The sequence below is a fragment of the Peromyscus californicus genome, unplaced genomic scaffold (assembly GCF_007827085.1).
Source record: "Peromyscus californicus insignis strain IS unplaced genomic scaffold, ASM782708v3 Scaffold_23__1_contigs__length_62951481, whole genome shotgun sequence".
NCBI classification, from domain to species: Eukaryota; Metazoa; Chordata; class Mammalia; order Rodentia; family Cricetidae; genus Peromyscus; species Peromyscus californicus.
The window spans coordinates 13,396,945-13,410,347 of NW_026294534.1; the positions used below are offsets into that span (position 1 = coordinate 13,396,945).

At 43.0% G+C, this 13,403-nt stretch overlaps 1 protein-coding gene across 2 annotated transcripts in view; it reads left to right on the top strand.

Moving 5' to 3' along the window:
* Mcph1 (microcephalin 1) overlaps window positions 1-13,403 on the top strand; it is a 206,050-nt gene that overhangs the window by 18,124 nt on the left and 174,523 nt on the right. For both annotated transcript variants that reach the window (XM_052751775.1, XM_052751774.1), the window contains exons 4-8: window positions 4,612-4,699; window positions 7,678-7,792; window positions 8,531-8,671; window positions 9,245-9,334; window positions 10,257-11,363. In XM_052751775.1, coding sequence (XP_052607735.1) covers window positions 4,612-4,699; window positions 7,678-7,792; window positions 8,531-8,671; window positions 9,245-9,334; window positions 10,257-11,363 — 1,541 coding nt within the window. The remainder of the gene's footprint in view (window positions 1-4,611; window positions 4,700-7,677; window positions 7,793-8,530; window positions 8,672-9,244; window positions 9,335-10,256; window positions 11,364-13,403) is intronic.

Genomic DNA, 13,403 nt, shown 5'->3' on the forward strand with positions numbered 1-13,403 from the left:
AATTTAGCTATTAAGAGTGGATATATAGCAGTCTCTCATACGTTCTCATTTATATATCATACAGTTTTCTCAGTTAAAGTATGCAGTTTATGGCTTTTAAACACACTCAGAGTTGTGCAGCCATCTCCACAATTTAAAGTATTTTGTACCTTGAACTGAAGCCTGTGCCCTTAGCAGTCACTCCCCATGTCTGTTTGCCCATCACTGGGAAACTATAAAGGCAGAGCGTGGACAGTTTGTATCAATGCAGTCAAGTGTGGCAGCACCTGAGGTTCCGTCTTTGCAAGGTCCATCATGTTGTCATTCTTAGTTGCTTCCTGTTTCTGACCAAATGTTGCTTGATTATATGGATGTATGTACGCGCACGCACGCACGCACATACATACACACACACACACACACACACACACACACACACACACACACACACACACACAGAGTAAGAAAAGGACTTAAACATTACAGGGCTTGGGGTGTAGCTTAGTTTCTTTTCTGTTGCTGTGATAAAAATACCCTGACAAAAGCAACTTAGGGAGAAAAGGTTTGTTGGACTCAATTCCAAATTACAGTCCATCAAGGCAGGCAAGTCACAGCAGCAGGGGATGAGAGACTCGGTTCTGTTACATCCACAGTCAAGAATAGAGAACAGTTAATGCACATGTGCTAGTGCTCAGCCTGCCCTCCCCATTTACACAATCCCAAACCCCTTGTTCAGGGGATGGTCTCATCCACAATTAAGGCGGGCCTTCCTTCATCCTTTAACGGAGTCGAGACAATTTGTCAAAGACATTCTCCGAGGCTAACCTTAATCTAGAAAGTCCCTTATCAATATGCCCAGAGGCCTCTTAGGTCTTAGATGCTGAGTTGTCACTTACCACTGACCATCACAGGGCAAAAGGCAGGCATTGTTTGATCGACTGAACATTGTCTGGTGTTTGTTTTTAGATATTTTAAAATAATTTTTTAATTTTTTTTAATTTATTTTTATTTTATATGCGTTGGTGTTTTGCCTGCCTGCATGTCTGTGTGAGGGTGTTAGATCCCCTGGAATGGGAAGGACAGACAGTTGTAAGATGCCATGTGGATGCTCGGAATTGAACCAGGGTCCTCTAAAAGAGCAGTCAGTGCTCTTAACCTATTGAGCCATCTCTCCAGCCCCAAGATTTATTTATTTTTATATACATGTATGAGTGCCTGCATATATGTATATCACATGCATGCAGTGCCCACAGAGGCCTGAAGAGGGCATCAGATCCCATGAACTGTGGTTAGGTACTCAGACTGATCCAGTGCCCTTAACCGCTCAGTCATCTCTCCAGCCACCGGAAATTTGTTTTTAACCAGTCCCCCTCAGGGTGCCCTTCTCTTAAAGATACATATGCATTCTTTGCACACAAATGTTCTTTCTCTTTATACCAATGTGCATAATAAAATTTTGTTAAGCTAGTGGTTTGTGCTTACAATTCTGATAGGAACTGGGTAGCTGGATCTTGAGTCTACTATGAACACACTTCTGTCATATAGAGTCGTTTTTCCTTCACTGAGTGCTACTGGCCATCCCTGTGTCCAAACTTTTGGGTTCCAGTTGTCTGACATGGACCCACAGCTCCACCCTGGTGTTAGGGGAGTGGGCATGGCTAGGCACCATGTCCACACCTGTTTCCCTGCTCTTCCCTGTTTGTTCTGTGTGTCACCTTCTCCCCAGCACACACCCAGAGGTTGGAGAGGACCTGGAGTCCTTGACTCCCCTGCACTCTGCTAGGCCTGGGTTTTCTTTTCTTTATTTGTTTGCTCGACAGTTCCCCAAGCAGCTCTTATCTACTCCTCTTTTTTGTTGGTTTGTGTCCTTTTTGTTTTCTTTTCCTGCTCTTTTATTGGGATTTAGGGGAACAAGAGAAACTTGTGCACTTGCTCTGTCATTTTACCCAAAGGTCAAGGCCCTGTTTACTATCTAAACAGTGCTCAGTTACATCCCCAGCCCCGCTGTGCCTGCACTGTTACTGTGAACCTCCAGGGCCTTCTACCTCCTTGGTTACTCTCTTGCATCTGGAATCTGAAGAGGTGACCTATCTAGGACACCTCCTTCCCCACTCATCTTTCCTTAGATAGAGCCCACAGGAGCAGGAGACAGTCTCTTGAGGGAGGCACCATGTCCTCAGGGGAACCAAAAATCTTTGTGTGATGGTTTCTCCTAATTGGGATTATCTGCCTGATCTTTCTCAGTGTGTTGGTGATACATAGGAAAGCTACCACTTTGTTTTTTATGTTGATTTTGTATCTGCCACTTTGCTGAAAGGAGTTTTATGATTCCCTTTTGTGTAGGATCATGTTTTCTACAAATAAGAACACCGACTTCATCTTCTATTTGTATCCTTTTTATTTACTTCTCTTGTATTGTTCTTGCTAAAACATCAGGACTTCTCCATTCTTCTTTTGAGACAGGGTCTCTTATGTAACTGGCTGACCTGGAACTTGCTGTATAGACTAGACTGACCATGAACGCTTTGAGATCTGTCTACCTCTGCCTCCTGAGTGATGGGATTAAAATCGTGAGCCACCATGCCTGGCTTTATTGGCTGTATTCTTTCACTTGAAATATGTGCATGCTCAAATGGAACTGGCTTGCAATAAGATGAAGGTGTCATTTCTTCTTAGTAGACTGGGGGTGTAGCTAGTGAACTACACCCTAATTCACATGCTCTGGTTGTCAGTCCTCTTCCTCAATACCTCCCTGAGGGAGCAGTAGTAGATGCAGAAGCAGCCACAATTGCTAGAGAGACTCAGCACACACATTGTAATAGCTAATCAAGCCATCCCTCTAACTTCAATAACTATTCAGAGATAGAGGGGCAAGGATCGTGTGGTAGATAGAAAGATCCTGGTCACTAAGGTTAGGGATGGAAGGGAAATGGGCTGAGTAAGGATGAGGATGAGCATTAGATCAACTGAGGAAAATAATGAGTGAAAAGTGTATGGAAAGGAGAAACCTGGATACTGTTAGGATCCATAATTTAAAGATTATTACAGCTACAGAGGTTAGGGTTAAGTAAAGAGGCAAGAGGCGGGGGTGTATGCAGAAGAGAGAAGAAATGAGGTAGGAATGAGAGGAGAGACTGGGCTATGTATAGAATGAGTATGATTGAGCAATATCAAAATCAAAGCAAGACCATTAAGACATTTTTGCAGGCCAGAGAGGTGGCTCAGAGGTTAAGAGCACTGGTTATTCTTATAGAGGACCTGGTTCAGTTCCCAGGACCTACATGGCAGCTCACACTATCTCATGCCTTCTTCTGGTCTCTATGGATACGAGGCACAAGTGGTACACATACAAACATACAGACAAGACACTCGTACCCATAAAATAAAGTAAAAATAAATGTAAAAAGATATTTATATAAGAATGAAAATTGAAAAACAAAGTGAAAATAATGTTATATTTATCATCATATCAGTCAGTAATCTCTTTCTTGTTGGGATGGGTTTTGAGTCCCTCCCCTTCCTGTGATGTCTCACATAGCAGACTACTGATGAGACCTCGAAAGACGCAGTTTGTTGTTCTAGTTCAAACTTTTCAGTCAGATTTGTGGGTGTGTAGAGTTCAAACCAGTTACTTTTGGGTTGAGTTTCTGCTCTTTGCCAGTAGGTGTCAGACCTTCCTTGAGTTTTTCTCGGCCCTCTAGATGGAATGTTGCTGCTGGGAAATTTCCATGTCATCCATCCACATGTGCTGGATGGTGAACTTCCCCACTTGGGTTAGTGAAAGTTAAGTCCAAGGTACTGGTGTGACCATGCCTAAACTATTGTTTACCTTGTTGGCTGGACATGTTCTTCTTACCTGGGCTCTGGCTGTCCCTGTTCCTGTCTGCTTCCATGGTCTCCACGTAGTTTTAGATCTGGCCAGTGATTACTTGGTTCTGAGCTCAGCAGAAATTTTCCATGTTCTTGGTCACCTGTGGAGTTTGGAGGGTGCTTCCTTCTTAGGGTATGGTTTCAGGGTGCCCACAGATAATCTCACCTTCAGGGTTGCTCTGATGTGTGACACGTCGGCTGCTGTCTCCACAGCCTATTAATCATGAGTCTGTCAGCCTGGGAATGTATCTAGCCCCTGGTTGCGTCTCGACCCCTGGGTATGTATCTGACCCCTGGCCCACCTCTCTCTAGTTTACTAGTCCCCGTGCGTCTGATGGAAGGAGTGAAGGTGGGTGGGGAGTGCTGATTTTATTTTGGCAGCTCTTGGGATTGAATCCAGTGTGTCTCACTTGCTATACAAACACCCTAACACTGAGCCCTCTCTCAGTCTCTCAGGGTATAAGGAAATGCTGCTCCTTCCTCACCACCCCCAAGTGCTTGGATTATAGGGATGTACTCATATGTCTGACCTTCTTCTGCTTTTGCATTGGGGCAGGGGAGACCATGTAGAGAAAGCAGATTTTGGGAAAATTTATATTTATAAAAAAATTTATACTGACTCATATTTGGCATTCTATGTATGTATATATTATGTAAAACATATTAACTTTTGAACCTGCTGCCTGATCTCTATGCAGTCCCATGCTGTATGCTTATAGCAAAGACATTTACTCTTTGGCCTGCTTTGACTTGGTTCTACAGATGCAGGATGGCTGGAGCACATGTCGATGAGTCTTTGTTCCCTGCAGTGAATACGAATGAACATTTACCAAGCCTAATTAGAAAAAAAGTAAGTATGAATGGGGCGATTATGAATGTATGCACCCTTGGTTTTTTAGTCTAGAAATCTTATTTTCACAGGTATTATTCAGAGTATCTTAAGTGTGCTCATTGCTCCTCTCCCATAAAATTTCTAGTTAACTGTAAAGTTTTTTTGTATATGAATGCTTTGATATATATAATCTATAAGAAATGGAAGAGAATGTAGTTGGCCTTGGAAAATTAAAACTTGCCCCAAGACTAGATAGCCTTCTGTGTTTGGTATTTCTTTTTTTAATTTGTATTTTATGTGTTTGTATGTTTTTGCCTCCGTCTGTGTCTGCACTACATGCAAGTCTGGTGTCCATGGAGTCTAGAAGAGGGCATTGGATCCCCTGGAGCTGGAGTTGGTTGTGGGCTGCCAAGTGGATGCTGGGGATTGAACCCAGGTCCTTCACAAGAGCAGTCAGTGCTCTCAACTGCTGGCCATCTCTCTGGCCCCCTGGTTTTTCTTTGAGTGTAACTCACTGAGAATTATCAAAGCACCTTGTTCTCACACAAGAACCACTGTTAGATTTGATGACCTAATCAAGATTGAATGAGGTGGATGAGAACTGTATACTTCATGCTGAGTATAAGAAGTAGCTGTGGGCTTCTCAGCACTTTTAGAAGATACTGCATGATTAAAAAAATAAATAAATAAAAAAGAGGATACTATGTGATGTATATCCATTGCTCATCACAGTAAGCCAGGTGCCAGGGCAGTAACGAGGCTACTCCCCCAAGGCTTTTCCAGACTTCCTCATCTGATTCTGGGCAGTTCTTGACTGTGCCATGCCCAAGTAAAGGACTTGGGAAAACATGTCGATAGTACATGCTCTTTTAATTTTACACACTTGGTCAACTCAGGCACAGCAGGCATCTCTGCTGTTTCTTCCCTCTGTCACCTCAGCTTGACTAGTGACCTGGGTAAGAGTCCAGAGTGCTCACTACACATTAGCACATACACCGCTCTGCACAGTGAAACCGCTGAGCTAAGTGTTCAGTTTGCTGGGCTGCGTTTTCTTCCCCACTTAATAGTGTGTCTTTGATCATGTTAATTTCGTTTTGTATTACACATTATGAGTGGCCCTTTATATGTATACTCGCAGTCAGTTTTTATGAATCATGTTACATGGAAATGTGTGTTTACTTCTTGTGCTCACAAACAGAAGTAGAATTGCTGGCTCAATGTGCAAATAGCCTTGGATGTGGAGATTACATCAATAGTGTGCAAGAGCACCTCTTTCTTGTCCAGTGCTTTTGTATTATCTTTAAACTTTGTCTAGTCTGCTGTACAAATAGTAACTACTTTTAGCCTATATTACACTTCTAGAAACCTTCCTTCTTCTTCCCTTTTCCAAATGCCATTCCAGGTTAATTGTGACTTGAGAACCATCATTATTTTAGGTTCTTAGAGGGCAATTTCTGCTCTCTCTGTCACTCTGCCCCCAGCCTGACCATGGCTTCCTGCTCAGGAAACAGTTTAGTCACATCATGGTATTATCTGTTCCCTCTGTCTAATCATGCTCCCCTGAAGTCCATTTGAGACTCATTTGTAGCGTTCTGTGCTTCTGTGTAGATGTCACATTACCCATCAGCCCTCACTCACACTCCCTGTTGCAGTAGTCGGGCTTTCTGTTGTGGCTGCTGCCCTGGCTCTGTCAGTGTCACTCTGGGACCTAAGTTCCAAGGTGCTGTGTGGATTTGGAAACATTGCTGCTTTCAGGTTCTGTGAATACTTTTTTTTTTTTTTGTAGCATCTGAACCTTATTCTTACTGCCGCCATTTGTCTCATGGTAGAAAGATTCCCAATACTAAGGTCACAGAGTAGAACCTCTGTCCTCTGCTTGCCTCATGGGAAGAGTACTCCAGGCACGTCACTAATCCTCCTCACAGAACAATGCACAAGCTACACAAACTGTCCTTATGTGCAAAACAACACTGTGAAGTAGTACATGTCCCACTGTGCAACAGTGAGCCAGCCTGCTGGACTTGACCTCTTAGCACTCACTAGTAGAACTGAGTTAGTTGTTAAGGATCTTCTCTGTCACTCATCACTCCGGGGCAAGCTCTCCTATGCTGAGGACCAGTGCCTGACACACAGGAACGTGGTAGTCACCAAGTGCAACCTGACCTAGCAAGTCCAAAGCAAAACAGGGCATGGGCCTGCAAGGGCGAGAAGCAGCTGAGACAAGGAAATGCTGATTCATGTCTTTAGTAGCTGAAATGGTTCCTTTTGTGTTCCGTGTCATTGGAAGGAAGTTGGTGTGAGAACAGCTGAGTGCTTAGGCTGCCCTGAGAGCCGCCTTGGATGCTCAGAATGCTGGCATCCTGAAATAGCTCAGGAAACAATTGCAAAGTAGACGGCCTTTTACTTCATCTCTTAAGTTCTGTGTTGTTTGTCAAAATGATGCCTCAGAAGTAAATACTGCCAACTCCCATACAGTATAATAAACAACTCATTAAGAAGCGATTTTAATTTTGATGTCATTAAAGTTGCCAGAATTCTATGGAAAAGCCTTTCTCTCCTGCTTTAAAAAACAAGTGGCAATCACAGAGACTGGGGAAATGGCTGAGCAGTTGTCTTCTTCAGAAGACCTAGCCAGGTTCTCTTCCCAGTACTTACATGGTGGCTCACAACTGTTGTCCTAACTCTAGTTTCAAGGGCTCTGGCACCTTCTTTGGGTCTCTGTGGGCACCAGGCATGCATCGTGCATATGGTATACATACATAAATGCAGGTCAACATTTCTTCACATAAAAACAAGCAAATCTCTCTCTCTCCTTATTTTTTTCTTTTTTTCAAAACAGGCTTTTTCTGTGTAGTCCTGGCTGCCTCCCACCTGCCTCTGCCTCCTAAGTATTGGGATCAAAGGCATGCATCACCACCACCCAGCATAATAAATATTTTAAAACAAACAGTAAAGAACACAGTATACTTTCATTAATGTTGACCCTTTTTGCTTAGCACAAGTGTATGCAGCCCAAAGATTTTATTCCTAAAACACCAGAAAATGACAAAAGACTTCAAAAGAAATTTGAGAAAATGGCTGAAGAGCTACAAAGGCAGAAGACAACACTTGGTAAGCCAAGTTCAGTGGCCTTGACAGCTGGAGGTGTGGGGGCTGGCTTTAGAGTAGGAGGAGACTGAGTAGTCACTGAGAGCCACTGGGAAGGGCAGTCAGATAATCCTCATCATTCAGTAAGTCAGTGGAATTCTTGTCTGCAAAATGATCACAAGAGAAAAGCAGCCTCACTTATTTAATGTTGCTTTTTTACCTCTTGCCTGGTCTTTTTGTTTCATTATCTAAAACAAGCAAAACTTAGACAGTGTTTGCTTTGAATGCTATAGGCAAACAACTTGGACTCAGTTCCTGTGGTCAAATTCATGTGTGTGTGTTGGGGGGATGAGCAATGTTCAGTAGGCCCACTTTCTGAAAGATGGATATAAAGCCAGTTTTAGAGGCCAGTCCACATCCCAGCCAGTTTTCTTGCTAGTTGTGTGAGTGTGTATGTGATATCGACTTATCTGTGACCCAGTGGCTACTGTAAATGAAGATGCCAACACCTATCATCATGTAGGGCCTGGGTACACCTAGATGAATGATGCATGCCCCTTACTGAGAGCTCAGCAGGGGTCAGCTGGCAGCTAGCTCTACTGGCAGTGCCATGATTCATGGTGGGGGCAATACTGTCTGTGGGAAGAGAGAATGGCACTGAAAAGGAGCAGGAACACAGAGGGGTGAAGGTGAGTCTTAAAAGAATTGAGCTGGTGAAGTGTGGCAGCGTTTTCTTGAAAGTAAGTTGAACTCTGTTTTCAGATGATGGTGTCCCTGTCCTCCTGTTTGAGTCTCCTCGCTCAGTGGTATACAGCCCCACAGTTCCCGTTAGGAGTCACCAGAGCATGATGGAGAGGAGACTACAAGAGATGAAGGAGAAAAGGGAAAACCTTTCCCCTACCTGTAAGTTGATTACTTTGTAAAATGAAAATTATGTCTACTGGTGAATTACAGAAGATGTATTAAGTCATTAATATCCTAGAAATTTTCTATGAAACTTTGAAGGTTTTTCAACCACAACACTGTTGACTTTGGGGGATAATTCTTTGTTGTGTACACTATCTAAACCAGTAATAACCCTCCCTCATCTGTGACAGACATTGTCCCATGTCTACTTCAGCACTGGCGTCCTACTTGGAGGTAAATCCTAGGAACTTTCACAGTTATCAAACAAACTGAAAACATTCATTTGGTTTAAGCTTCGGGCAAGTTGGATTTTCAAATTCTCATCTCACATGTGATTCCATAAGTTAATACTTTTGGGACAATAATTGCTAGGAATTCATTTTTTTCAGTCTTACATCTACAATATACTTTACATAGTTTTTTCTACTCATTATATTATATTAAGCTTAGAATATAGTTAGGAGCCATTTAATATGTGTATGGGATCAAGAGCAGAATAGACAGACATCTTTGTCTTGTCCAATAGGAAATTCTGTGGTCCGTTTCAATGACATGTCATTATTTTATCAGCTTCCCAGATGTTTGAACAGTCTCAACAGAATCCGAATGTCACTCTGAGTGAAGCATCTTTGAACATTTCTCATGAATCTTTAAGTTCAGGTAAAATTGTAGTATTTTTTTTTCTTTCTATGACAAAGTTACGATTTGAAAGGTGTGTGTGTGTACTCACACTTGTACTTTATGAGATAGACTTTTACTGTGAAGCCCTGGCTGGCATGGAACTTACCATATAGACCTACCCAGAGCACCGTGTCAAGGAGGGTGTATCTTTGTTGCCTCTGCTCTGTTCTTTTTTAAAGTTGAACTTGCATTGTCTCAAGCAGAAGTTAGAATCCCAGTATGGCGTCCAGATTGTGTGGTTTCTCTAAAGTTGAAGCCCTCTGCCAGCTAGCACTGTGCCAGTGGAGGAGCTTTGAGTGATGACCACAAGTTCCCAAATGAGTGAAAAATGGTGACTGCCCTCCAGTACCTCCTAGTGTAATGAGAAGACAGGGAACCTTATGCTGTGATGATTATTGCTATGTCAGGAGAGGGTATAGCAGTGTGACCAGACAGGGTGAAGGGATTCACAGGTGACATTGACACTAAGGTGGTTTTGAAGGATGAATTGTGTTTACCCACAGTAAAATGTGGAGAAAAGATGGGGCCTGGTGTGAGGAGCCTGGAGACTTCAGGTGATGGGGCAGTTTAGCATTACTCCTGAGAAAAGTGCAAGCTTCATTGACAGTCAGAATACTGAAGGCCCATGAGGTTCGTTTGAAATATAAATGTAACATGAGAGCTTGCCAGAAGAGCTGAGGAGGGAGGGAGCTGGGAGTAGGAGCTGAGTTATCAGGGGAAATGTTTCATAGAAGACCAAAGCTTAGCCAGGTGGTGGCACACACCTCTAAACCCAGCATTTGGGAGGCAGGAGCAGGTGGGCCAGCTAGGTCTGCATAATGAGACCCGGTCTTTAAAAGAAAACAAGGTAGTCTATGGTCAATTGCACATTTTGAAGATGATTTTTTATTGCTCTCTCCAGATGAATCCTTTGCCAATTGTTCACACTCATCTTTTGATGGTCTCTGTGGAAATCAGGAAAGGAAACTAGGAAGATCTGCTAATGAGATGGCCAGGAAGGCATGCCTTTCCTCACCTGTGTTGAAAACATCCCGTTCTTACAATTCAGTATTGCCCGACCACCCCTCCCAGCCAAGTCCCCGGAAAGCTGCAGACAGTCCTCCAAAGGAGAGTGTCAGCTGGCCGAAGGAGGCTGCAGCTGAGACAGCTGACCCCGAGAGAAAGCAGGCTGCAGGTGTGTCTCTGGGGATACCTGACGAGAAGCACTGTCTGTCTCCTGCAGCGTCTGCCATAGATGAACACTTGGTACATTTGGGACCCAAGAGTTCCTCGGCAAAGAGAAAAAGGCCAGCAGACTCGGGGTCACCTCCAAAAGGAAAGAAGAGGTACAGTAGGAAGTCTGCCCTGCCGCTACAGCTGTTCAGGTCTGACCATGATCTGCAGTCCACGACCGGCCCCATCCCAGGGACTCCTGATGTTGGGGCCTCTTCTTATGAGGACTACTTTTCCCCTGATAATCTCAAGGAAAGGAATTTGGAGACTCTTCCTCCTGAGGCTCAGCCACTAGCAAGCCCTTCTCTGTTGCACTCTAAAGGTCTCTCAAAGTGGGAGCGAAGAAACATCCTGGAAATGTGTGATTTTACCAGCATTGGTAAAAATCCCAGATCCATCAGCATTACTGACTTCATGTCAAAAGGTACTTCTAGTCTGGAGAAACCTGACAAGAAAGTGAGTACAGTTTCTAGGTGCATTTTGATAGGAACATCTGCTGAAGAAAGCCCAAAGCACTGCAGGCAGCCTGGCCCTCAGCTGAGGGAGGACACAGGCCCACAGGGAAGCACCCGTGCTAACACCCAGAACAGCCCTGCTCATGGTGCTGTGCCCTTGAAAGGAGGGACTGAGGAAGCAAGAGACCCAGCTGATGTAAAAGGCTCCCCAAAAGACAGTACCACTCCGCCAACTTCGGCCTCTTCTGAAGGAGAAGCACACAGCTTCCGTTTGGGAGAGGACTGTAATGTAGAAAAATCTGTGGAAGAAAAGGAGAACATATCCACAGGATATAGTGAAAGTATGTGAATATCATTTCCCAAATATCTTTGTTCGGCCAGTATGTAATATGTGTTCATATTTTAAATTTGTCACAACTTCATAATTTAATTTATTCCCCCTTCCCTTTTAAGGAACATGTGTTTGATATTTCCCAGCGATGTTCTTTAGGGATAGGTGGCAGGCCCTAAGCTTTTCGGTCAAGTCTGTTGCCATGAATACACTTCCCCAGGCTTTGTCCTTGTGGACTAAAAAAAATAGTAATGCTTACTATAAATGGTTGGCTTGTGCCTCTCTGTAGGCCTCCCTCACTTAGTATGACTATACAAAGAGAGGTTCATTTAGGAAGGGTTTTTTATGTGATAGGTGCAGTAAGGAAACTGCCAACATGACCACTCCATAATTAGAGTTTTTATTGTGAATAAGAGAGAGAAAGTATCCAGGGGCATCTGGAAGAGTCTAGAGCAGAGAAAGAGAAGCAGACTGGACATGGCCAGGGCTGTCTGCCAGACAAGGGAGAACAGCAGGAGCAGAGTAATACACCTAGCAAGAGTGGTGAGGGAGCAGGACGTAGGGAAAGAGAGGACAGTGAGAATAGCAGGAGTACCCGTGGCTGGGGATAAAGAGAGCTGGGATCTGAGGTGAGAAGGGCCAGATGTTAGAGCAGGGGCTCTGTACAATAAGTGTTTGTGAATAGGAACTGAGGGAGCCCGGAGCCAGCATGGGCTTTAATATGCAGCCTTGTGTCCCTTCTGCTGGACATAAGGAAAATGACTCCTGGTTGATGGGAACTGGTTCCACAAGTTCCTGAGGATTTCTGGCTTTTATCTGATCACCAGAAATCCTCCTATAGTCCAGGTGGAGCTGTTGAGCTGGGCATAGACTCAATTTTGGACCAAGTCAGTGGGTTTGCCCTTTTGGACCTGGTGTATTTCTACTGTAGAACTCTAGAGAGAATCAGCCGTGATTTTGCTAAGAAAAATATGAAAAAGTGGCCGGGCGGTGGTGGCGCACGCCTTTAATCCCAGCACTCGGGAGGCAGAGCCAGGCGGATCTCTGTGAGTTCGAGGCCAGCCTGGACTACCAAGTGAGTTCCAGGAAAGGCGCAAAGCTACACAGAGAAACCCTGTCTCGAAAAACAAAAAAAAAAAAAAAAAAAAAAAAAAAAATATGAAAAAGTAAGTTTTGAAATTTGTCATCAGTGTTCACTTTTGAAGAAACTTTGGGCAATGTTCAATAAGAACAAATAGTTTTAGAACATTTTGTTCAATTAAGAATTTGGTTATGACTGGGTTGTGGTGGCAGCACTTGCCTTTAATCCCAGCACTTGGGAGGCAGAGGCAGGTAGATCTCTGTGAGTTCGAGGTCAGCCTGGTCTACAGATGAGTTCCAGGATAGCCAGAGCTACACAGAGAAATCTTTTCTCAAAAAACAAAAACAAAACAAAAAAACAGACAACAGCAACAAAAAGCATTTGGTTAGTTTTCTCTCCGGCCCTCAAGTAAGAATTTGGTTGTCGCTTTGATTTCTGCTTATTTTGCTTTAAGACTACTATTCAGATAGGTTTGTTTATTCCTATCTATAATTAAATTCTAATTACTAAAATTATTTATTTGTTGAATGTCATAATGAGCTATATGATTATAAATTTTGAGGCAAAATAACAAAAATATCAACACATTTTGCAATCAAAATTAAAATCTTGGTCTTTGACCATTTTTTAAAATTTGGTTAAAATGAATATGACCAAATTGGTCCATCATCATTTCTACATTTGAGGTAGCTTTAGCCACTATAGGATAGATATGTCAGGGTGAAATAATTACAGCTCTGTCTCTTTTCTTTGAGTATAAACTCACCCAAATCAGCTCAAAACAGCAATTAAATTATTTTTAGATATTAAGCCGATAAATAGCTTAGCTTTTGAATAATTTATATTATAGTCATAAGAGCATTTTGTTACATCAAGATTAATGTGTTTTCAAAATATATAAAATCAGATTGACTCTAGTAAATATGAAATAGTATATATGTAGAATTGTTTTGTTACTTCAGGATCTCC